This window comes from Capsicum annuum, chromosome 9 (genome assembly GCF_002878395.1).
Source record: "Capsicum annuum cultivar UCD-10X-F1 chromosome 9, UCD10Xv1.1, whole genome shotgun sequence".
Taxonomy (NCBI): Eukaryota; Viridiplantae; Streptophyta; class Magnoliopsida; order Solanales; family Solanaceae; genus Capsicum; species Capsicum annuum.
In genome coordinates this window covers 216,425,474-216,452,776 of record NC_061119.1, presented here as the reverse complement: position 1 = coordinate 216,452,776, position 27,303 = coordinate 216,425,474, and the positions used below count along the sequence as shown (strand labels likewise).

Genomic DNA, 27,303 nt, shown 5'->3' with positions numbered 1-27,303 from the left:
AAAATATGGCTTATGCTGCTATTACTTCTCTTATGAGAACCATAGATCAATCAATGCAATTTAGTGGTTATAATTTGCAATCTTTTTATGAAAAGTTTGAATATTTGAGAGGTATTTTAGAAAAAAATTGTCAAACAACAAGCCATGCAGAGGCATTGACAAGCTTAGAAGTTGAAATAATAGAGCTAGCATGTAACACAGAAGATTTGGTTGACATAGTATCAAGAAAAATTTTCTCAACAGAAAATGAAATCACGAGAAAAATGGAAAGTTGTGAACTTCGTTTTGTATTGAAACAAGCATTAGGGGACATTGATTTCGCGATTAACAAGTGGATGGCAACTAGGTTGGATGTGGAAGATACGAAACCACGAAATTTGGGTATATCGGATGTATCTGAATATGTCTCTGAGCCCGATGTGGATGTGATGGTTGGTCATGAAAATGAATTCGAGATGATGCAGGATCAACTTGTTAGAGGAGGGAGTGAACTAGAAGTTGTGTCAATTGTAGGGATGGGTGGTATTGGTAAGACAACTCTGGCTAACAAGATTTATAGTGATTCATTCATTATGCCTCACTTTGACATTCGTGCAAAAGTTACTGTTTCACAAGTGTATTGTGCCAGAGTTGTACTCATGGGGCTTCTTTCTTGTATAAGCGCGAAGACTGATGGATGTCATGAGCAACAAGATGATGGACAACTAGGCGACCGACTGCAAAAGCTTCTTAAAGGCAGGAGGTACTTGGTAGTCATTGATGACATATGGACTAAACGAGCCTGGGATGATATAAAATTATGTCTCCCAGACTCTAACTGTGGAAGTCGAATACTCTTGACTACTCGGGATATGGAGGTGGCTGAATATGCTAGCTCGGGTAAGCCTCCTTGTCGCATGCGCCTCATGAATTCTGATGAAAGTTGGAGTCTATTATGTGAAGAAGTCTTTATGAAAGGCTTTTGTCCACCTGAATTCGAACAACTTGGGAAACAAATCGCGTTCAAATGCAGAGGATTGCCTCTAGCAATTATTGTGATTGCTGGACTTCTTTCGAAAATTGGAAAAACATTAAATGAGTGGGAAAATGTTGCTGAAAATGTAAGTTCAATGGTAAGAACAAATCTCGATGACCATTGCTTGAGAGTGCTCGCTTTGAGTTACCATCACTTGCCACATCACGTAAAAGCGTGCTTTCTATATTTTGCAATCTTCCCGGAGGATCATGTGATTTTTGTTGATAAACTTACGGAATTATGGGTTGCAGAAGGATTTTTGAAGGTAGAAGAGACGTTAGGCATTAAAGAAGTGGCGGAGAAATGTCTAAAAGATCTTATAGATAGAAGTTTAATCTTCGCACACCAATTGAGTTTTGATGGAAAACTCAAGAGTTGTAAAATTCATGATGTGACCCGTGAATTCTGCTTGAAAGAAGCTCGAAGCATGAATTTTTTGAATGATGGAAGAAAGAATGATCAAACTACTACATCTACACAACCAATGCATATCTCCTCTAGAAGTCGTGGTCGGATCAGTATTCAAAATGGGGAAGAGCTAGCTAGGTGTGGCAACAGTGAGGCCCGCGGTATTTTCCTTTTTTATAGATATCGAGGGTTCAATTCAGAGTTGTCGCGTTTCAAGCTAGTAAGGGTACTAGATCTTGCTTTATTGAGGTGTTCAACTTTTCCTAGTTGGATACTCGACTTAATTCACTTGAGATACCTAGCTTTGACTCTTTCGCCCGGCATCCAGAGCTATATACCTCCATCACTAACCATTCCTCAATCGATATCTAGTCTACATTATCTGCAAACTTTTATACTTAAGATTCCACATCATGAGGTCTCGCGGTATCCTTTCAAATTACCATCAGACATATTGACAATGCCGCATTTGAGTCACCTCTGCCTGGACTGGAATTACTTGAGTTATCACGAGCCTTCAGAGAAAAGTTCGGTTCTCAAAAATTTGTATAGTCTATCTGGATGGAATCCATTGTTCTGTACTGGGTCAGTCTTTAGACTAATTCCGAATTTGAAGAAGTTGCAGATATGTGGCACGCGAGAAGACTTTCGTGATAGCAGGGACATCCTCTATCTTCACAACTTAGATCAGCTCGAGGAATTGGCATTTCGTGTTGCTACACCACAAGATTCTCCTCATAGAAATCATCTTTCACCGATGATCCTCCTACCTTCTCCGGGTGCTTTCCCACAAAACCTTAAGAAGTTAGCTTTAACCTGGACTTGTTTATTGTGGAAGCATTTGAACATTGTTGGTAAGTTGCCCAAACTCGAGTCCCTTAAACTAACACATGATGCTTGTGTGGGCAAGGAGTGGCAAACAGTTGAGCAAGGGTTTCCTCGCTTGAAGTACTTGCTACTCAAACGTTTGTGCATACTATCTTGGAGAGCTAGTAGTATTCACTTTCCACGCCTTGAACGACTATTCATCAAGGCTTGTTGGTACTTGGATACGATACCTTTCGATTTTTCAGAAATAACTACACTCCAGCTAATTGATATAAGCGGTTGTGCACAATCTGTTGTGAATTCCGCGAAGCAGATTCAACTGGATATTGAAGATAACTATGCAAGTACTATTGAGGTCCATATCTGTTAGGCCTATATGGCATTTTTCTATTTTATTATGTAGTAACATGTGTATATTTCTGTAATGAAAATTTTGAACTCAACAAGAGAAAAAATAAGTAATTTTGCTCTAGTTACAATGTTATGTACCAATTGTCCCTCGTCGAAAAAAATAGAGAAATGTTAATGGATTTATAGGCTCTACATTGGTGCTTGGGCTCTCCCATTTGGTATATAACATTGGTGCTTTCATTGAGAGTTCGGGGTTGTGACTCGAAGTGGTGGCCTGGACGCAAGAGGGTGCGCCAGCCGTGACCAACGAGGATCAATCCAAGCGTGGGACCCAAGCCTCTGCTTGAGAACCAACTGTAGTTTTTCGGGTACACACAATTTGTATTTTCGCAACACTACTTCAACACTAGTTCAAGTTTAAAATAAGAACCCTATGAAGTACAACAACACCCTCAACACAAGATCAAAATAATCTTTCAAAGAAGTGTATTTTATTTTCCAGAAATTAAGATGAAATAGAAATGACCAAGTCCTCTGAATTCACGGAGTGTCCTTAAGGAAATAATTCCCCTCAAGTACCCGAGGTTGTGGAATTTTCATCCCAGGATAAAATGATCAAACAAACCAACTGTAGCGGTACCTCAAACAATTGGAATCTTTTCGAACTCACTCAACGATTTGATTGATCACACGAAATGTTTTAAAGACAAGAAGAGTTTGTATATTCAGAAAATTTTTCATACCTAAACCTGTGGATAAATACAGGTTTATATAGCCATCAAGTGCCCCTTCCCAAAGGTGGCAATGGTTCATCTGAAAAAGTGTATCCTTTGGAAGAGTCATGTCTGTTCATTCGAAACGTTGTGTCTTTTTCTGAACAGACATAACTATCTGAATAGTCACTCCTTTTCCAAAACAATATTTCTTCTCCTCAAAGTTTGTGTCCCTTTATTTTCCATTCACACCTTTTTCATACATATTGAACCCAACAATCCCCCACATGAATGGGGAATAGCTATTTTTTCGTAAAATTTTACGGACAAGTATGTGATCATCAAGTAAAGACTGATTGTATCTGGATAAGTGGGTTTCCATTTGAACTTTTCGTAGTGAACATGCATCGGATGCACTTGGTCAATTGATAGATTTGATATCTTTGAACTGTCGAGCTTTAATGTACACCTAGACGACACATGTCACACAACCAGCCTTTTACAGTTTATAGTTCTCACGGTTTTATTCTTTTCAGCCATGAACACATCCCGGATTTATGAGAGCTTAAAGAATAGGCCTTTACTAACATTCTCCTTGAAGCGGCTTCCACTTCGCCCTCACATAAGTGATTTCTAAACTTTCAATCCCATAGATTAAACTATTTGGTCAAATCTGCCAAATTTAGATAATCATTAAAAGACTTCTCACCTTAAGTCTTATCCTTGTTTACTAAACATTGTCTACATAATGAGAATGAGTTAGTATTTTGACAATGTTGAACCTGTCAGACACAACTTTGTTTGATCTTCTTGAACCTAGCTCTTGGGATCTCCAGTCTGCTAGGTAGAATTACCGTCATGCTGACTTGTCCTAGGCCTTAAACTCATTCCCTTGGATGTCCTTTCCACCCCTTCTCTAGATAGGCCTTTTGAAAGTGGATCCGACATATTATCCTTTGACTTTACATAGTCAACAGTGATAATTTCACTAGAGAGAAGTCCCTTAACGGTATTATGTCTCCATCGTATGTGACGAGATTTACCATTGTACATCATGCTCCCTGCCCTATCTATTGCCGCTTGGATATCACAGTGTATACATACTGGTGCCACTGATTTGGGCTAATAAGGAATATCTTCCAAGAAATTTCGGAGTCATTCTGCTTCTTCACCGTCTTTATCTAATGCGATAATTTAGATTCCACTTTAGAGCGAGCAATACAAGTCTGTTTGGATGATTTTCAAGAGACTGCTCCTCCACCGATAGTAAATACATATCCACTTATGAATTTTACTTCGTTCGACCCGGTGATCCAATTTGTATCACTATATCCGTCAAGTACCGTGGGATATTTATTATAATGCAAAGCATAGTCTTGAGTGTATTTAAGATACCTCAAAACTCTTTTCATTGCCATCCAACGAGTTTTGTTGGGATTACTCGTGTACCGACTCAACTTACTGATAGCGCATGCTGTGTCTGGTCGTGTACAATTCACTATATACATTAAACATCCCAATACTCTTGCGTACTCCAATTGTGAGTCACTTTCACCTTCATTCTTTTGAAGTGCAAAGCTCACATTCGAAGGAGTCTTGGCAATACCGAATTCCATATACTTGAATTTGTCAAGTACATTTTTTATATAATGAGACAGTGACAATGCCAACCCTTGTGGAGTTTTATGGATTCTTATACCTAAGATCACATCCGCAACTCAAGGTCTTTCATATCAAACTTGATCTCGAGCATTCATTTCGTTGTATTTATGTCAGAAATGCCTCTACTGATGATCAACATATCATCCACATATAAATAAACAATGACTTGGTGATTCGGAGTGTCTTTAATGTAAACACATTTATCACATTCATTTATCTTGAACCTGTTTGCCAACATGGTTTGGTCAAACTTCGCATGCCATTGTTTAGGTGCTTGCTTTAGTTCATACAATGACTTAATCAGTTTACACACCTTATTCTCCTTTCCTGGAACCACAAAACCCTCAGGTTGTTCCATGTAAATTTCTTCCTCTAATTCTCCATTTAGGAATGCGGTTTTCACATCCATTTGATGTATTTCAAGATCATATACCGTCTCCAAGGTAATTAACATTCGAATCGATGTTATCCTTGTTACTGGCGAGTATGTATCAAAGTAATCAAGGCCTTCTTTCTGTTTGAAGCCTTTTACTATAACCCTTGCCTTGTATTTGGCAATAGTACCATCCGCCTTCATTTTTCTTTTAAAGATCTATCTAGAACCTAAAGGTTTATTTCCTGGAAGAAGATTAACCAATTCCCACGTATGGTTGCTTAAGATTGAATCAATCTCACTGTTGACTGCCTCTTTCCAAAAGGATGAGTCTGACGACGACATCGTTTCTTTAAACGTTTGAGGCTTATTTTCTAAGACAAATGTTACAAAATCTGATCCAAACGAAGTTGACGTTCTTTGGCATGTACTACGTCTTGGATTCTCTTCATTATGTATATTCTCACTTGGTCCATCTCGAGGTCGTTTAGATCCTCCACTAGACTGTTCATGTCTAACTTTATACGGGTAAATGTTTTCAAAGAATTCAGCATTATTTGATTCAATTACCGTATTTTTATTTATATCCGGATGTTTGGATTTATGAACCAAAAATCAACATGCTTTAATGCTTTTAGCATATCCTATGAACACACAGTTCACCATTTTAGGTCCTATCTTAACCCTTTTAGGCATAGGAACTTGGACCTTTGCTAGACACCCCCACACTTTAAAATATTTCAAGTTGGGTTTCCTTTCTTTCCATTTTTCATAAGGAATTGATTGTGTCTTACTATGAGGAACTCTATTGAGTATACGATTGGCTGTAAGAATAGCTACCCCCATAAGTTTTGCGGTAAATCGAAACTTATAAGTAAGACATTCATCATTTCCTTTAAAGTTTGTTTTTTTCTTTTCGCAATTCCATTAGATTAAGGTGAATATGAGACTGTAGTTTGATGGACGATTCCATTCTCTACACATATTTCGGCGAAGGGAGATTCATATTCTCTGCCCTTATCACTTCTTATCATTTTTATCTTTTTCTCAAACTGATTTTCTATTTCAGTTTTGTATTGCCTAAACACATCTATTGCTTCATCCTTAGTATTTAGCAAGTGAACATAACAATATCTAGTGCAATTGTCAATGAAAGTTATGAAATACTTTTTCCCACCACGTGATGGTGTTGACTTCATATCACAAATATCAGTGTGTATTAAGTCTAAGGGATTGAAATTTCTTTCAACGGACTTTTAAGGATGTTTTGCATATTTTGATTCCACACACGTTTGACACTTTGATTTATTGCACTCAAAGTTTGGCAAAATTTCTAAGTTAATCAGTTTTCATAACGTTTTGTAATTAACATGGCCTAAACGTTCATGCCACAAATTATAAGACTCAAGCAAGTAAGAAGAATTTGAACTTTTATTGATTTCAACATTCATTACATTTATCTTATAAAGGCCCTCGGTAAGATAGCCTTTTTCTACATATACTTCTCCTTTGCTAGTTACAATTTTTTCAGAAACGGTTACACATTTGAATCCATTTTTGTCTAGAAGTGAAACAGAAATCAAGTTCCTACGTAATTCCGGAACGTACAGGACATTGTTAAGTGTCAAGACCTTTCCTGAAGTCATTTTCAAGCCCACTTTTCTTGTTCCTTCTACCTTAGCCGTAGCACAGTTAGCCATATAAATCATTTCTTTTACTTGAGCCAGAGAGAATGACGAAAACAACTCTTTATTGGCACAAACATGACGGATGGCACCAGAATCCATCCACCACTCGCGAGAATTCCCCACCAAGTTGCATTCTGAAAACATAGCACTCAGATTATCACATTTTTTGTTGGACTCAATCATATTTGCTTGGTCTTTTTTATTTCCATTCTTAGGGGCACGACAAGCTGTGGTCTTGTGGTTAATCTTGCCAAAATTGAAGCACTTTCCCTTGAACTTCTTCTTGGGTTGATTGCTTCCTTGTTCAACTTTCTTCCTTTTCTTAGAATTGTTTTGGTCATCTTCTACAATATGTACTTCATTAATTGTAGAATTTCCTTTTGACCTTCTCTCGGCAGCTTTATTATCCTCTTCAATACGCAATCGGACAATAAGATCTTCGACAGTCATCTCCTTGCATTTGTGCTACAAGTAGTTTTTGAAGTCTTTCCACATAGGTGGTAGCTTCTCAATTATCGCTGCTACTTAAAATGTATCATTCACAATCAAACCTTCCGCTAGGAGATCGTGTATGATTACTTGCAATTCCTGCACTTGAGAGACAACCGATTTGTTATTTATCATTTTAAAGTCCAGGAACCTTGCAACAAAGAACTTCTTAATTCCCGCATCCTTTGTCTTATATTTTCGTTCTAGTGTCCCCCACAATTCCTTTGATGTCTTAGTTCCACTGTAAACATTATAGAGGTCGTCTTAGAGACCACTCAATATATAATTTCTGCAAAGGAAATCCGAATGTTTCCAAGCCTCTACAATTATGAAACGCTCTTTGTCCGAGGTTTCCTCGAGCACATCAGGAGCATCCTCACTGGTGAACCTTTGAAAACATAGTGTTGTGAGGTAGAAGAACATCTTCTACTGCTATCGCTTAAAGTCAATGTCCGCAAATTTTCCGTGCTTCTCTGCAGGTGCCATTGGTTACGGAGCATTTGTTCGACTTGTTGTGGCAATACTAGTTGCCCCCACAGACGTAGCCGCATCTTGCATTTGACTTTCATTAGTCATTTTTTCTGTCACCACAAGACAATAAAATTTAGTATTTTCAGAATACTACTTATAAAGCAACTTTAAACTCTTCTTCTTGTTTCTAGTTAACGATGAAGTTTTTATGACTTCCAATCGTCACCCGAGTGATCTTTAACTTGTGATGAAGATTTTATGTCTTCGAATCACAAGTTAAGTTCAAACGGAGTAGAAAGCTTAAAGCTTTAATCTCCAAAAACAAGTAATACAGATTCTGAAAAAAAAATAACTTTAGTGAAAAGAAAATTTCACCAAACAAGCAAAGAACAATATTGTTTTCATTCTTTTTTCAAATTTATTTCCTTAAGATTGTAGTTTCTCGGGTACACACAATCTGTATTTTCGCAACACTACTTCAACACTAGTTCAAGTTTAAAACAAGAACACTATGGAGTACAACAACACCCTCAACACAAGATCAAAATAATCTTTCAAAGAAGTGTGTTTTATTTTTCAGAAATTAAGATGAAACAGAAATGGCCAAGTCCTCTGAATTCACGGAGTGTCCTTAAGGAAACAATTCCCCTCAAGTACCCGAGGTTGTGGAATTTTCCTCCCAGGATAAAATGGACAAACAAACCAACTGTAGCGGTACCTCAAACAATTGGAATCTCTTCGAACTCACTCAACGATTTGATTGAGCACACGGAATGTTTTGAAGACGAGAAGAGTTTGTATATTCAAAAAAAATTTCATACCTAAACCTGTGGATAAATACAGGTTTATATAGCCATCAAGTGCTCCTTCCAAAGGTGGCAATGGTTCATCTGAAAAGGTGTATCCTTTGGAAGAGTCATGTCTGTTGATTCGAAACATTATGTCTTTTTCTGAACAAACACAACTATCTGAATAGTCACTTCTTTTCCAAAACAATATATCTTTTCCTCAAAGGTTGAGTCCCTCCATTTTTCATTCACACCTTTTTCATACATATTGAACCCAACACCAACGACCCCATTGGTTACGACTGAGTCCCCTCTTGGGTCTAGGTCACCACTTTGAGTCACGGCTCCATGCGTGGATCAATCCTCGTTGGTCACGAGCACTCCGAGTCGCGGCCCCACGCATGGGACTGCCAATGAAAGTACCAATGTTATAAACCAAATGGGAGATCCCAACCCAAAAGGCTAGCGTAATTAATTGGCGAACCCATTTGGCCTATAAATCCATTAGCATTTCTCAATTTTTCCAATGTGAGACAATTGATTCATAACATACAACATTCAAAATAATAATTGCAAATTGAAATAAGGTAGTCATGCATACCTCTGTCATCAAATAATGGCATGAAGATTGCTAAACACAAACAAATGCAAATATCTTCCCCTGAAAATTAAAACACACCTGTTGATGTTTGAATGTACTTAAAAACACTTCAAAAGTGAAAAGTAAGTTGTAAACAGGTAGTAGGTTATAAGTTGTTTTTCAAATTTGAACATCGTCAATTATTGATTTTTAAATGAAGTGAAAATATTCTAGAAAAAAGTGAATAACTTTTATGACCAAATGGGTCATAATACACAAGATGCATCCTTAGCTACATGGTAAATCTTCAATTAGAGTGATCATTGCAACAGGTTTATGACAAAAATAGCCTATGAAAATATGATGCTAAAGTTGGATGAAAAATGACAAATATATTAAAAAGGCATAACAAAGTACAAAGGCCAAATCCATCGATGGCCTCCTAAACTTGGCACGATATTTCACTTTGGCACCTCAACTGGACGTTGTTCGCTTTTGACACCTCAAGTAGCTATTAACTGTGTCATTTTGACACTTTTTTTACAATCATCTAAAATTATAAAGAGTGTGTAATACACACGCTGCTGACGTGGCATGCGACCAATTAAAAAAATACGTGGTACTTTTTTTTATATAAAATAAATTTTAAATAAATTATAATTAAAAAAATCTATTTTTAACTAATTAACTTAATTTTTTTTAATAAATCAATAAATAAATGCCCCCCCCCCCCCCCAAAATCTTCTTCACCCCCCCCCCCCCCTTCCCCCCCCCAAAACCCCCCCACCCCCCCCCCCCCCTCCGAATCACCTTCTCCAAACACCCCAGCCACCCTCCCACCCACTCGAATCACCATCTCCAAACACCCAGCCCCCACCCCCGATCATCTTCTCCAAAACACCACAACATCCCCATTCCCATCTCCAAATTTTCTTCTTCAAAACACACATCAATGGAGGTTTAATTTAAGAAATTTATTCTCATCAACTTAATTTAATTTTAACTAATTTTTAACTTATCAGAGACAATAACTCTCAAGTTAATGGAAAACTTCTAACATCAATTTTGGAAACTTTATAATAACAATTTTTTTTTCTCTTCTTCTTAATGAAATTTTAAATTTAATGATAATAAAATCAGACAGATTGTGTGTATTGGCTTTGTGAAAGTGTTCTATGCAATATTGATATCATTGGGGAAGATGACAGTTGTGATTCATTTATTTCACTGGAAATTTTCTGACAAAAAAAAGAAGTTGATAAATTGGCAAAATTGATGTTTAGGCACAAAAGAAAGGGTATAAAAAAATGAAAGCAATTAAATATTATTATTATGGCCAAGTTAGACGCCATATCAAACAAAAAACAGTAATCACGCGCCTAAAATGGGTGAAAAACATGCGAGCTGCCACCAATGTAAAAAGTGTCAAATAACACATCTGTACACCAGTTGAGGTGTCAAAAGTGAACAACATCCAGTTAAGGTGCCAAAGTGAAAGATCGTGCCAAGTTTAGGGGGCCGTCGATGGGTTTGGCCAAGTACAAATATAACTTATTTGTAAGAGTACAAAAAAAAATATAATCCTTTTTCAATTTTAAATGTAACGGATAACATTGTATCTGTATGCAAATAAATGAAATACATTATACCCACGTCGCGTAATTGTTCCTACTTGATATCGAGTTTCATCTTTTCTGGCAAACAACATAAATCCCATTAAAATGGAGGTTAATTACAGAAAATCTCGATATTTTACATAATTACTAAAACTTCTATTTTGGGTATGTCGAGATATATAATTAACTCCCGATACATCCAACAAAGATACATTTTTCCTTTGTAAAGATACATAATGAGCAAATATATATTTTTTTCGATTTTGGGTATATCGAGATACGTAATACATCCAACGAAGGTACATTTTTTCCTTTGTAAAGATACATAATTAGCCTCCGATATATTTTTTTCGATTTTGAGTCAGACGAGATACATAGTTAGTTCCCGATACATTCAACGAAGATACATAATTAATTAAATTTTTTGTAATTACTCTGTTAGAGTAAAAATTTGTGTAAATATGATAAGTTAAGGTGTATGTTTATGTTATTTTGCCTTCATATTGAAAATACATAAAATAGCATACTTAAGTATTAAATTACAAAAAAATAGCAACATTTTTATCAAATTACATTTTGTAGCATATGTATTTGTATGTATTTGTATTTTTGTAGCAACATTTTGCAAAAATACAAAATACATATCGATCATAAGGGTAGTAAAAATCATATATATTTGTATTTTGTAGCAACAGTTTGCAAAAATACAAAATACAACTTGTTATATTATGTAATTATGAAACTGTTGCTATAAAACTCATAATTAAGGGAATAAATATACTTATAATTAAGGGAATAAATATGTTATTTCTGAATTTTACCCTTTTTTATTCATCCTTTTACCACTTAACATTGTTACAAGCCCAATAATGTTGGGCTTGTTTTAGCTGATACAATCACTTCTGGCAAGTTTTAGCCTTAATTCTCTTAACATCAAAAATTTCATAAGGCAACCGTGTTTTAACTTGAAATCAACTCACATCCACGATCTCTAATTTTGGATATGTATAAGTTGACACTTAAACTTGTATAAATTTAAACAAATGAGATGCACGCCCAATATGGCATAATACATGAAGGACGCCAAGAATTGGCCACGTATGACGCCACATAGAACACATTTTTTATTTGTTCAACTTTATACATGTTTATGTGTCTACTTGTGCACACTTGAAGTTGAAAGGCCTAGATGAAAGTTGAAGTCAAGTAAAAGAGCACATTATTATTCCTTATTTTTTTTTCTAAAGTTTAGTCTAAAATGGCAGGATTTTAATCATGTTTGGTGACTTTGGTCATTTCATAGCTGAAGTTCAATCAAAAACGACTGAAGTCAGGCAAAACTGAGCGAACTTTAATCGTATGTACCTGAATCTATTAAGTGAGAGAAACAATGAAATTTCTAGTTAAATATTCAACTTATGGTGAGAGTAGTATAGGGCGCGCGATTGTTAGAACACTATTTAAGACCTTACTGTGGTTTTTAGAGATGTTGGTGGTGATTTTTTTTTAAGCATTTCTATGTTGTTGTCCAATATTTAATTATTTTAGAACTAATATATATTCAGAGATAACACAATTATATTCACTTTCAAATAGTATTAAGGACTTAGAAATTTATTGACTTTGTCATAAATTTAAAGTCCTTATTATTGGATTAGATAAAATAAAATTAGTTTGATCTCTTCATGGCCCTATAATTATTGTGATTAAGATTAATGACATGTTATGGAAGTAGAAATTGCCTCTTCACCAAATGTACTTTCTTGGATCAGGATAACATAACAATGAGTAGTTTGATTCAGAAGAGTTAGGGTTTTTTGTTCTAATTTTTTTATTAAGTTTAAATATTAATTTTTTATTGAAAAAAAATAAAAATAATAAGTATCATAATTATTTTTATTTAAAAAAAGAAAAGAAAAATGTAATTTTCTTTCAATTTGTCTAACTTTTTTCTCATCTGGGTTGGAATCATAAATTTTGGGCCATAATTGCAATACTTTGCACTAAAATGTTAACTTGTGCAATCACCTACATTCCCTCATAGGCCCAATAGAATTCTCATGCATTGGGTTGGAAGAATAAAATGTGGGCCTTTGAATCTTAAGAAACTAGCCTATGAAATTAGTTAGTTTACAGATGCTGATTGGGTTGGATCATCACTCACTCAACTCGACGATCTACAATTGATTTATGTATTTCCTTCGCTCATGTTGTGAAGTTATGTATGTAAGAATATTTACATTATAAAATCAAGATCGAAGGTAATATCAAGATGCAAAACCTAGTTTAGTAAATATGGATAATTACCTATGTGCTCTCTAGTCAAGTTGTAAATCTACGAACGACTAGGTCTTCATCTCTACTACATTTTCATAAGGATAAAAGTTTGAATGTGTAATCGAATGACGAGAAATGATTTATTCATATCACTCCTCAATAGTTGGGCATAAATATATATACATTTGGTCCTTTTATAAACCACTAACCCCCCCCCCCCCCCCCTCCCCTCCCATCCTACCCCCACCCCCTCACCCTTCCCCACCGACTTGGTTATATAAGTCAATTTCTTGATTTTGAAATATCAATTATGTCAAGTATCATTCAATTAAATCGTCCACATTACCTAACTTATTCCATCCATTTTAACCAATTTCTTTTATTTTTAACTCATCGCGCATTATAAACAGACTCAACTCTCTTTTTTATCGAACCCCTTAATCACTTCTCTTCATTTCACTCATTCCAATCCAAATCTAACATTATCCGAAAGAATAATTTTCTAAGTATTTGTACATTTTAAGAATAGGTCCAAAAATTTAAATAATAACCTAAAATGAATATTTTGTGTAAATAGCCATTGTTTGATGTGATTGTTGATTAAGACTATTTATTAAGTTGTTGAATATGACATTCAACGGTTGCTATTTTACTTTAGACATAAGTAGTGATATGTAGTTGAATATTTATGTGTATAACATTTAATTCAACGGTTGTTATTTCATGCAATAAATCTTTAATGGATTTCTTGATTGCTTTAAATTTATCACAATCTTATCATTGAATATTATGTCTACTTTATCAAATCAAAATAAGACATCACAAAAGTTTAAATGACATAGGGATTGTGTTACAAGCTTGTTGTTATCAAGCACACCTTTTTATATTCATATGGGGTGATAAATAATTCATAAAAATATTTTTCGGTTAATTAATTTAAATTTGTATCGTATATTTATTTATTTACTAGTTTGATCCATTTTGATTTCGCCTATTTAAGAATTAGGGCGATTAGATTAAATGACTTTTAGTTAGTCATGAAATTTCAAATTCTATAATTGAAGTGCTAATAATTTTATAGGGGGTATATGGAATTTCACGGCAATGCTTATTTTACGAGTAAAGAAATGAGAATTGTGTATCAATAAATCCTATTAAAAAATAATTTCTTATCAAAATATAATCACCTTATTATTAACTCAACTTATTTTAACAAGATGGATTAAGTTAAGCCCATCTAAAACTTAAGATTATTTATGCTAGCTATATAGCCTAAGACCCCACAAAATTCTAGGTCCAAATATTGTTTGTTTCTTTGGTTACACAAATGGTCATAATAAAACAACTTCTAATTTTTTTATTTATTTTTTGATAAGTAAACATGTTATAAGACAATAAATTAATAAACTAAAATAATTATCTCATCATATGAATTAATAATTTTATTTTTTATCAATTTAACTCATTTTAATTCGCTCTAAGATTTAAACTAACTTGATCACTTGAGACTCCTGGACAATACATATCTCAATTTCTTTATTTTAAAAAATTTATTTATATTTTTCAATTGCTTGTAGTTATCATCACCATCATCATCAATAAAACACCATCATAATTGTTTAACTATAGTGACACACCTTTAACCAAAGAGCGTAATGAATATTTTACTTCATTTTGTTCCAAATATTCCTTCCATATATACCTTAAGGATATATAAAGGGATTGTTTGATATTACAAAACAATACAAAGAAGTAAAAAAAATTTATAAATATGATTAATACTATTATATATTAGAACAGTACAGAAAAATGTTCAGAGGCATTATTACAAGTACAATCATCAAAAATATCAATTACAACGAGGTTCCCATTCTTCTTTGAGCTGTCTTAGGACGAAGTAGAAGCCTCAATCCAAACGAAAGTTATTAATTCGCTCAATAATTATCTAGACAAAAATAAATTAGATTGAAATAGGCTAAAGAGCGCGTTATAATACAATATGTTTAATTTTTACCAGTTTTTTATTTTTTTTATAATCTTTTTAGTATCTAATGAATTTGTTTTTTATTATTGCTATTTATAGCATATTAAATTTTAAAAATATATTTTATTGCATACTACTTTTTTACGAGGTGAAATAAGTTGGACTACATTAATATATAAATAAATTAATAATTAAATCAAATTTAAATAAATTATATTTTTGTGCATTAATTTTTTTATTTTTTTTTTTGGCTACAATTAAATTGAGGTGTATGAAATTGTTGTGAATAAAAAATTGTGGAGAATATACACGTGTAAGGACATAGTACAAATTGAAAAAAGGAAAGTGGTACGTCGTACTATAAGAATTTAGTAATGTCCCCTACTATAGTGGCATCCTTATAAACATAACTCGTGGCCAAGTATCACGTGATTTTATCCCCCACCGATTTCTTTTGACTTTGACAATTCACCACCTTCCCTTTTTTTTTTTGTGGGGGGGGTTGGGGGGTGGGGGTGGGGGTGGAAGTGAGTTGGAAGATTAGGGGTTTGGTTGGGTTGTGGGTGGGGATGGGGGGAGAGGGAGGGAATGGGAGTGGGGAGAAAACAGTGGCGGAGATAAAAATTTTATTCAGAGCTAATCATGTATTTTATAAAGGAAAAATGTATCTTTATTGAATGTATTAGGGTTAATTATGTATCTCGACAGATTTAAAATTGAGATTTTCAGTAATTATGTAAAATATCAAAATTTTTATAATTAAACTCAAAACTATCGAGATTTATATTGTTTTTTCTTATATTATTAGTGAAACTAACAATTACTTTTTTTTATTTCCCATTCGGTGTCCGATACTCGCATTGGAGCCCGACTAATTTGGATTCGCACCGAGTAGAGCCCCATTCGAGAGTAGCGCTCCCAACAGAGTTTTCTCCATGCCCAGGATCAAACTCTCAATCTCTAGTTAAAGGTGGAGCAACCGCATCCGCTACACTACAACCCATATTGATAGCAATATATATATATATATATTCTCCAATGACACTTTTAGGAGGACAAAAAGATTCTATTTCCACCTTTTTATACAAACAAGCACGATGAACTAAAAATGGAAGAACTAGTGCATATGTTCATGTGAATTTTGATATTAGTGCATTTTAGTGCATACATGCATTTACGTGGAAGGGTGACCGAGTTGTTTGAACAGGGATCTCTTACATGAAAAGTCTAAAGTTCGAAATTTCTCACATATATGTTTTAGTCGAATTTGTTGCAAGAGACTTGCCTAATGTGATTTACTTCTCCTATATATATAATTTGTACGCTATACATTGGAGAGTTTCAGGTTCGAAATGCCTCGCATGCTTTCTCAGTCGAGATCGTCGCAAGAGACTTATCTAATGTTATAGGCTATACATTAGAGCAATTACGCAATATTTACCTTGTCACTTGCACCTGATCAAGAGTAAAAACCGCTAATTTTATTGCATATTTATAAATATTAACTCTAAACCATGCTATTTATCAGTATATATAAAATTTCAAATTTCGAATCCCGCTTTATTTAAAACTCAAGCCACCAACTCCACATTTCCTTGTGAACGAAGGGTAAGTTTTTTTAACAACTTTCTTCTTTCATTTTCTTTTTTCTTTTGAAGGTCATCTATGTAAAATTCATTGGCATGTTATATAATTTATGTAGACTTTATTATTCACTTTAATAGCATGGGCTAGAAATTCATCCCATATGGATTTGAACACTTGTTGGACAAGTGTCTTGCTAGTTAAGACAACTAAATATAATCATCAAAAGTCTATGAGTTTGAAATTTTGAAAATAAAAATAAAATTTATTAAGTTCTTATTTTAGTTAAAGAGATTTCACTAAAATTTAGAAAATATGGAACCAAATTATTTATCCTTATTATTTTTCTTTTTAACAAAAGAAGAATGACGATTAGTCTAATGTGTATCCTACATGTTGTTTCATTTAAGACGATGATCAAATATTTAAGACGAATATTTAGAGGCCGACCTAACATCAATCGACTGAGATATGTAAAATTAAATTGAGTCGATATGTCTTTTAAGAACTTTTCTTTATAAATATTTTTAAGTAAAAAAATATTATTATTTTTTTTGCTTGTTGAACACAAACCTATTTTAGATCCACTAAAACTATTAGCTAAGTAAATTATGGTACAATTAAAAAAACAATTAACAACCTAGAAAGTGGATGGATAAGAATCTAACGTACATATGTACTTCTATTATTTTTTTTTTAAAGAAAGTGAAGTGGGAAGTACCACAAGAAGTGGTAAACGAAGCAAGTGTAAACTTTGGAGACTAAATTTAAATTTTAATGGAGATAGAAATAAAATAAAATTATTTATTTCATCTATCTAAATCTTAATATATATATATATATATATATATATATATATATATATATATATATATGATATTTGTGTTTAGGCGTTAAATGAGCGAGTTGATTTAAATTTAAATAAGATAGTATGAATTGAGTCGTTAGTTAAATAAGCGTCATCTTTGACTAAGGTTAATTTAATCAAGATAACCTATAAATTGGACTATATCCCAATTCTCTGTTCAACTCATATCAACTTTTAATAACATGAAATAATTTTTTAAAGAAACTTTTGACACAACATCATAAATATAATTTTTGAGTTATTTATTTAATATTTAAATTTCTTTTATTTTAAATAAATTAACACTTTAATTTATGATAAAATAATTAAAATAAATATAAATTAATTTAAACATCATGATTATATAGATAAAAAGTTGAAAGTGGGTGAAGATTTAGTTTGGATACTCTTTTAAAGCAAGTTATGGGAAGTCATGTGCTTCTTCAATGCCAACAAATGAACTTATCACTACGTGTCCAACCTTATCTATCCAATTTATTCCCATATTACTTCATATCAAATGTCTTGTTTTATTATTATTAGGTATTACTTATTAGTAGCAATAGACAAATAATTTGAGATTTTAGGGAGGTATTTATTATCTTCTAGCTCAATAATATATTGCTCTAGGTTGGCCAAAATGTAGACAAAAGGTTTAATTGAAATGCTTTGTTTATTGGTTGACATCAATACTTTATCAATAACAAGGTTCATGAAGGGATCAAAGTGACTTGAATTAATGTTATGATCGAACGAAAATGTCAATATTTTGTCTATAGCAATTAGCAAGGCTCATGAAGGGATTAGAGTGACTTGAGTCGATGTTATGATCGAACAATGATGTCAATATTCTGTCTATAGCAAGACTTATGAAGGGATTAGAGTGATTTGAGTTCATGATCAAATGAAAGAGATCAATATTTTATTTATAGCAAGGCTCAGGTGGATTGATTGTCATGATCGAACATTAACATTTGCTTGATAGCTTATTTAAGAAATAAAATTCAAGTATCTTACTCAAATATTTTTATTATTATTATTAATATAGCTTAGGCAAATAATTTGAGAGATTAGGGAGGTATTTATATCTTTTAGCTCAATAAGATAATGGCTATTGGTTGGCAAAAATGTAGACAAAAGGTTTAAGTTGAAGTACTTTGTTTATTGGTAATATTTAAGTTCCATTTGTTAAACTAGGTATAGTTTTTTTTAGAGAATATATTCGTAAATAACCTTTATAGGCTTTCAAGTGGCAATACCTACATCACTATAGCCTATAAAATATAAATTATAATCTTCAACTTTACTTCATTGGTTTTTGTTTACATGGAAGTCTTTTTCTTCTTTGTTTTTTAAATTTAAATTACAAATATTTAATTGGAAGTTCGATTGATTCAAATTTCTATCAAAAAATCTTACTTCATGTGATAAATCATTTTTATAAAAAATAATTTTAAATTCAAAATTCAAATTCAATATCTTTGATTAAGAATGCGAAATTTTTGATAGTAGTGTATGCACTAATGCGAAATTATTGATAGTAGTGTATGCACTAACCTTCAATACCTTCCATATCTTTAATGAAGAAAGTATAGTAATTAATAACAATATTAATACTAACATAAAATAATATCATAATTAAAACACAATACAGCATACAATAATATATATCAAAAGAAAGAATTATAAGAGTACAATTAGTACCACGATAAACACTGACAAACTTATACCTACGAACAACAAGACATCGCTCTCTCCTCAACTACCTAACAAATCTTCTACTCTAATTTGGGTCCTTCATAATCTTTTATTTAAGGTCAAATCCTCAGTATATTGAAATTGCGTTAAATCCTGTTTAATTATCTCTTACCAATAATTTATTGACTTACCTCTGCCTCTACTGTAACCATTCTTCAGTCATGGCATTAATTGATTAAATTTCGTCCCAAATAAGCTAAAAAGAGATTTTATGGTTTCCTATCAATTTTTAGAATTTTACAATCATCAAAATGGAATTAGTGAACAAGAATGTTGCAAAGCTTTTTTTAAAATGTATTATAAGTTAAAAAGTCAAAATTTGAAAATTGATAGCAACCTATTTTTGAATTAGGCTTTTTTGTAAAATACTTTTTACGCCTAAAGTAAATCTTTCAGAAGCATTTTAAATCTTTATCAAACATCTTAAAAAATAAAAAAATACTTAAAAAATATTTAAACATCTCTTAAACTCGTGACGTTCAGCTCAAATGACAACAATTTTATCAGTTAAAACTGACATAGAAGGGTTACTATATTTACTTGGTCAAATTTTAAAATTTTACCATCATCAAAATGGAATTAGTGGACAAGAATGTTGCAAAACTTTTTTTAAAAAATGTCTTATAAGTTTAAAGTCAAAATTTTAAAATTGATAGAAACCTATTTTTGAATCAGGCTTTTTTAAAATTGTTTTTTACACCTAAAGTAAAGCATTTTGTGTCTTTAACAAACATTTTCAAAAATAAAAAAATACTTAAACCCAAAAATATTTAAACACCCTCTTAAACTCATGACATCCAGCTCAAACGACAATAATTCTATCAATTAAAATTGACATAGAAGGATTACTATATTTTCTTGGTCAAATTTTAAAACTTTACCATCCTCAAAATGGAATTAGTGGACAAAAATGTTGCAAAACTTTTTTTAAAATTTCCTACAAGATAAAAGTCAACAACAACAACAACAACAACAAACCCAGTGTATTCCCACTTAGTGGGGTCTGGGGGGTAAGATGTACGCAGTCCATACCTCTACCTCTGATGAAGTAGAAAGGCTGTTTCCGAAAGACCCCCGGCTCCCGGCTCAAGTCACGAGATATCACACAAACACATAGTACAGCACAGAAGCAGATGACATAACATAGATACGGCACCCATAAGGAATATAAAACAGAGCAAAGCAGGAATGCGGGAATATAAAGCAGAGGAAAGCACACATATTCGTAATAAACATGGAGCACGGAACACGGAACATTGAATACGGAATCATAACAGGAATACACCCCCACCAATTAATTCCCTACACTAGCGACCCGAACTGGCCCTAATCTTCTGCCGTAATTCGCATCTTCCAGACCTTCCTATCTAGGGTCATGTCCTCGGTGAGCTGTAACTGTTCCATGTCCCGCCTAATCACCTCACCCCAGTACTTCTTCGGTCTACCCCTACCCCGTCTAAAACCATCCAACGCTAGCCTCTCACACCTACGGACCGGGGCATCCATGCCCCTCCTCTTCACGTGTCCGAACCATCTCAATCGTGCTTTCCGCATCTTACACTCCACTGAAGTCACACCAACCTTCTCCCGGATAGTCTCATTCCGAACTCTATCCCCTCGGGTCAGTCCACACATCCAGCGCAACATCCGCATTTCTGCCACCTTCATTCTTTGGATGTGGGAGTTCTTAACTGGCCAACACTCCGCTCCATACAGCAAGGCCGGACGGACTACCACCCTATAGAATTTGCCTTTAAGCTTGGGCGGCACCTTCTTATCACACAGCACCCCCGATGCGAGTTTCCACTTCATCCATCCCGCCCCAATACGGTGCGAGACATCCTCGTCAATCTCACCGTTACTCTGGATCACGGACCCGAGATACTTGAACTTATCCCTCTTCCCTACCTCCTGTGCTTCTAGCCTCACTACTACCTCATTCTCCCGCCTCACGTCATTAAACTTACATTCCACATACTCTGTCTTGGTTCTGCTCACCCTGAACCCTTTAGACTCCAGAGTTTGCCTCCACAACTCTAATTTGTCATTCACACCCCCTCGAGTCTCATCTATCAGGACTACATCGTCTGCAAAAAGCATACACCACGGCACCTCCCCTTGGATACGCCGCGTCAACACATCCATTACTAACGCAAACAAAAAGGGACTAAGAGTAGATCCCTGATGCAATGGATGTGTTGACGCGGCGTATCCAAGGGGAGGTGCCGTGGTGTATGCTTTTTGCAGACGATGTAGTCCTGATAGATGAGACTCGAGGGGGTGTGAATGACAAATTAGAGTTGTGGAGGCAAACTCTGGAGTCTAAAGGGTTCAGGGTGAGCAGAACCAAGACAGAGTATGTGGAATGTAAGTTTAATGACGTGAGGCGGGAGAATGAGGTAGTAGTGAGGCTAGATAAAAGTCAAAATTTTAAAATTGATTGCAACCTATTTTTGAATTAGGCTTTTTCAAAAATGTTTTTTACGCCTAAAGTAAAGTTTTTAGAAGCATTTTGTGTCTTTATCAAATATCTTAAAAAAAAAAAATACTTAAATCCAAAAATATTTAAACACCCTCTTAAACTCGTGATATCATTTATGTTTTATTTTGACTATGTTTACTATTTTTGATTCTGAATCGAAGATCTATCTAAAATAATTTTTCTATTTCAAAAATAATGGACATAAACTATATACATTTTATTCTCCTCAAATTCCACTATAAAATAATATATTAAATATGTTATTATTAAACTCATGACATCCAACTCAAACAACAACTTTATCGGTTAAAACTCTACACGTAAACATAGAAGGATTACAATATTTTCTTGGGTCAAATTTTAGAATTTTACCATTATCAAAGTGGAATAAGTGGACAAGAAAATTGCAAAAATTAATTAACTTGAAAAGGGCAAATTATGTCCAATAATTTTCAGCACAAAATGTCAAATCTAATCACATAATTCCCGGCCCCTAAATTACTCAATCTTTTCCCATTTAACCCCTCCGCCGCCTTGGGAACTCTAGACTCCTCTCTGTAAAAATCCACTTTCTAAATTCACATAGTTGGTCATCAAAGTTATATCACCAACCAATCATATCAATACAACAAAAGTAACAATATCCTTATCCACAACACGTGTCCTTTTCCACAATATTAATAATAAGCCATCGTCAGAAGCGGAGTCAGAATTTCAACTAAGGAGGTATTATAGATACATTTAAAAATAATTTTAATCATATATAAATAATATATTTTTTTTATTGAAGAAAATTCGAATGACCCTCCTACCAAAGGATTGGCTCTGTCCTTGACCGTCGTTGAACATATCGGATAAGAAAAATAATTCAGGATAAAGTTTGAATGTAATTGGTATTACTGATTCAGAACTATCTTATCTCATCATTTATTATAAAATGATGAAAATATTATATCATATGAAGGATGGTATAAAATAATTTGATAAAATATTATTACTTATTTCATTTGATAAACGAAACGATCCCTTACAATAATATGCAGACTAGTATAATTTCACAAATATAATCTCCAAGAGAATGCTATTTACATTATCTTATTCTTATCTTGAATAGGGAGAAAATTTATTTCCCAAAAGATATAACACGTTTTTTTTCACATAATGCAATTACCTTTTTGTATTTTTTGCAATTGTTTGATACTTGTTTTAGAAATTATGTTCAAATTCAGATCAAAATTTTTATTTTAAAAACTCTAGTAATAATTTTTCTCATTTTTAATTAAAGATTAAATTTAGAATATAATTAAGAATGGAAACATATTTATTACCTTACACCAATCTTTGACACACACAGTACAAATCAATTCAGATTTAAGATATGAATCTATCAATTTTATATTTTGCCTAAAAACTTCTAAGGCCTAATTAAATATGTACGTCAACTTCTAGCTAAACTTTCTTGTCACACAATTTACTTGCCGTGTAATTTTAGCAACTCCCATTATTTTAACCGCAGTGTAACATCGAAATGTCTAGCTCACCGTTTATTATAACTAACCATAGTTAGTATTACATTAACCATGGTTAAAACCCTACTTTTTCACCCTTTTTATATACAAAAGGATCATTCACCGACTAAGCAAAAAATATCACCACCATTATGATGATCGGAGAAAGAAACCGCCGTCATCCAACGGTGGATATACCACCGTGGGATGATAGGACGGTGAACAACAAGATTCAGCAATTCATGGAAGAAGAGTATTCTCTGTTTGTTCATCATGATTCTGATTACGATTACTACGAGGAGGTCGATGCTTTTCAGGATGTTGAGATACCTGTGGATGTCTTCGCATGTGATAACTTCAGGATGTATGAGTTCAAAGTGCGTAGATGTACACGTGGAAGGTCACATGATTGGACTGAATGTCCGTACGTTCACCCCGGTGAGAAGGCTCGTCGGAGAGACCCACGAAAGTACCACTATTCCGGCACCGCATGCCCAGATTTCCGAAAGGGGAACTGTACCAGAGGCGATGGGTGTGAGTTTGCTCATGGCGTTTTCGAGTGCTGGCTGCATCCCTGTAGGTACCGGACCCAGCCTTGTAAGGATGGCGGCAGCTGTAAGAGGCGGGTTTGCTTCTTCGCACACTCGCCCGAACAGCTGCGGGTGCTGAGTCCGGGTCAGGGTATAGAATCGAGGTCGGATCCCAGGTCGGAGGAATCGAGCTCACCGCCAACGGAGTCGCCACCGATGTCTCCGATGACGGTGAGCTCGGTTAACTCACTGAGTCGATCGCTGGGATCGAACTCGGTGAATGAAGTTATGGCATCGCTGCGTCAACTTCAGTTAAACAGGTTGAATTCAATGCCTTCTTCATTTAATGTACAAATGAATTCACCGGTATTCGGGTCACCTAGACGGGTCATGACTCGACCCGGTTACTTTAGTTTGCCTGCAACTCCATCTGGAGACTTGACCCGACCCGGATACCGAGTTTTCGATACATGGGAGAAGGGAGAATACGAGGAGGAACCTGTTATGGAACGGGTCGAATCGGGTCGGGATTTAAGGGTGAAGATGTTCGAGAAACTGAGCAAAGAGAATCCACTCGACCCGGTTGACCCGAACCCGAATTCAAATCCGGGTCCAAACCCGGATGTTGGGTGGGTTTCAGATTTGATCCAGTAAAGAAAAACCTAGTAATATCTTTTGATCATTTTGATATTATGATTATGTTGATCACAGCTTCAGCAATGGTGGGGTACCTTTTTTTTGCTTGTTTAATTAATTAACTTAGATTTTTGGGCAATTATGATCTTTTTGGGAGCTACAAATTGGAGATTATGTATATGTATATTGTATATTATTATTATTATAATTATTATTATTATATATGGTAAGATTTTAGTGGTAGTAGGTATGGGGAACTATGTTTGGTTGTAAAGGGGAAGGTAAAAATTAGGAACTCTTTTTTGGGGGAAGAAATTGTAATTTTTAGAAGGATTTCTATATTTTATTTTTAGGCAAAAAAGAACAAAGGAAGCAAGTACTTTTGCCTAAAGTGAAGATGGCAATCTCATGTTGTTTTGATATTTTGAAGTATTGTAATCCTTCTTATGTAATATGTATGTACATTTTTATCAATATATTTGGTGCTATTTCTATTATTGGTAATGTGTACATTTTTATCAATATATTTGGTGCTATTTCTATTATTGGTAATGCATCAGACTCGACTTGTGGAATTAAGCTATTGAAATATCATATGTGTTTTTGTTAATTCTTTCACTGTTGTTTCTTCTGGTGTCTGATGAGCCAAGTAGTAACAATTGTTCATTTCCTTGGGACAATGTATGCTGTTTTGCTTTGGCTTTTGCTACAAATGTGAAGTTCGAATTTTTATTGAACAAACTTATCATCAACATACATATGTAATGCATACAAAAAAAATTAATGTTGCAATTTGAATGTACTAGTAAGGGCTGCATATATTCTATCCTCTTCATACTTCACTCGTTAGATGGCATTCTATCCTCCTCTTCATACGGCAAGTTCTGTGTATATTCTACCCTCTTCACCGCTTTGAATACATATTCTAACCCTCTTCACTCGTGATAAGGGTTGCATGTGTTATATCCCTCTTCACACCACTTGTTTAGGTAGTAGTAAGGTCTGAATACATTTTATCCGGCTACATGTATGCTATCCTCAACACACATTAGGTAGCGGTGGTTTTGTTTGATGGACACTACAAGAGAAGGGTTTGTTCAAGACATAAAGAGTTTTAAGGGTTCATTTTTCGTTGATGTTGGGATTCTTTTCATTTATCAGAAAATTCTTGTCAATTCAATCGATAGCTATAGCTATGTAGCTCGGATTCTTTTAAATTATTGCCGTATTCATGTTCGATTCCTTAAAAATATATTATTCATATATTATTTTTAGAAAATTTGAGACGCACTTGTAAATATTTAAGAGTTGGAGGAGTTCTAAGTAACATAGATCAAGAAAGCTAGCATTCATTGAGATTAAATGTAACATTGAGTAGTATATACATTGCCATGTTAGGTTGGATTCGATCAAATATGTACATTGCCATGTTAGGTTGGATTCGATCAAAATTTACTCGCACTTGATATTCAATATGGTAGATATGTTTGGACATGAATTTGGTTTTACCCTCTTCATTTTATTTTATGTATCGTAATTTTTTTTGATTCACTTAAAAAAAAGTTTTTTTTATTTAATAATTATTTAAAGATATTATTTTAATTTTATTTTTATTTATATTTTATTTAATAAAAAAAGATAATTAAAAATAAACACTAAAAGCGACTTTAAGAGGGGTGATTTTATAAATTTTATAAAATCACCTTTTATTTTTTAAATTTTGTATTTAATTAAATGACGATTTATAAAATGAGATAATGGAGTATTTATTAGTTGAAAGATGATACTTTCTCCGTCTCAAATTATGTGTCATTATTTTTTTTTAGTTTGTTTCAAAATAAGTGTCGTTTTTTCTTATTAGGCAAGTTTTTAAAGACACAATTATCCTTTTATCTTTATTGGTTTTACTTAATTAAAAAAAGATATCGATACATTTTTTTATAAAGGATAATTTGGTAAATTTTATTAAATCTTTTCTCTTTTCTTTTTTCTTAAATTTTATATTCGGTTAAATGGTGACACATAAAATAGAACAAAAAGTATATTATAAGTTTATGTCTCAAATCTATTCCTCAAACTTATTCCTCATAGTAAGTCAAATTATTTATATCATGGGGTGGTGCATTCCTCATACTAAGTCAAATTATTTATATCATGGGGTGGTGCAAGTTCTTCTACCCCTTATTTCATGTGCATAATTGTCAAATTTGGTGTCTAAGCTTAATAAAATATTTAGGAAAAGACAATTTAGTTTGTACCTTCTGTCATGTTTGGTTTTTGGAGGCTGATATTGTTGTGTGTGTGCGTATTCATAAAGTATGATGACAAGTGTAAGTCATGCCCCATATATAGGGGTATTATTGTTTGCGTAATTGTTTGATTGATGAATTAAAGATAATAATAATTTTAAATAAAAGCGGTTTGATGTGTTAATATTTTCGCTATATGTGAGAAAGAATCAAAGCATAAAGATTTGATGCTTGACTGGTGAAATAGAGATAATAACTTCAAATAAAAGCAGTTTGATGTATTAACGTTTTCGCTATGGATGAGAAAGAATCGAACCATAAAGATTCGACGCTTGATTGGTGAAATAAAGGTAATAATTTCAAATAAAAACAGTTTGGTGCATTAACATTTATGCTATGTGCAAGAAAGAGTCGAATCATAAAAATTTATTGTACGCAATTTTATCTCATTGTTTCCAACATAATT

The 27,303-nt window shown here is 33.6% G+C and overlaps 2 protein-coding genes across 3 annotated transcripts; both read left to right on the top strand.

The window, feature by feature from the left end:
• On the top strand, positions 1–4,918 carry LOC107841097 (putative late blight resistance protein homolog R1B-16; the record flags this gene model as incomplete). The annotated part of the gene is made up of 2 exons (XM_016685100.2): positions 1–2,610; positions 4,899–4,918. Coding segments are annotated over exons 1-2 (2,625 nt in total), but the record flags the coding sequence as incomplete, so codon positions are not given.
• An 18,519-nt stretch (positions 4,919–23,437) lies between these two features.
• Positions 23,438–25,085, top strand: LOC107840944 (zinc finger CCCH domain-containing protein 20). 2 transcript variants are annotated; one of them, XM_047396598.1, is made up of 2 exons: positions 23,545–24,128; positions 24,189–25,085. In XM_047396598.1, the coding sequence occupies exons 1-2, from the start codon at positions 23,575–23,577 to the stop codon at positions 24,604–24,606; spliced, it is 972 nt and encodes a 323-aa protein (XP_047252554.1). In that variant the 5' UTR covers positions 23,545–23,574; the 3' UTR covers positions 24,607–25,085. The 2 variants fall into 2 exon arrangements, with proteins under 2 accessions (XP_016540386.1, XP_047252554.1); XM_016684900.2 differs by having other exon boundaries at positions 23,438–25,085.
• The last annotated feature ends 2,218 nt before the right edge of the window (positions 25,086–27,303 follow it).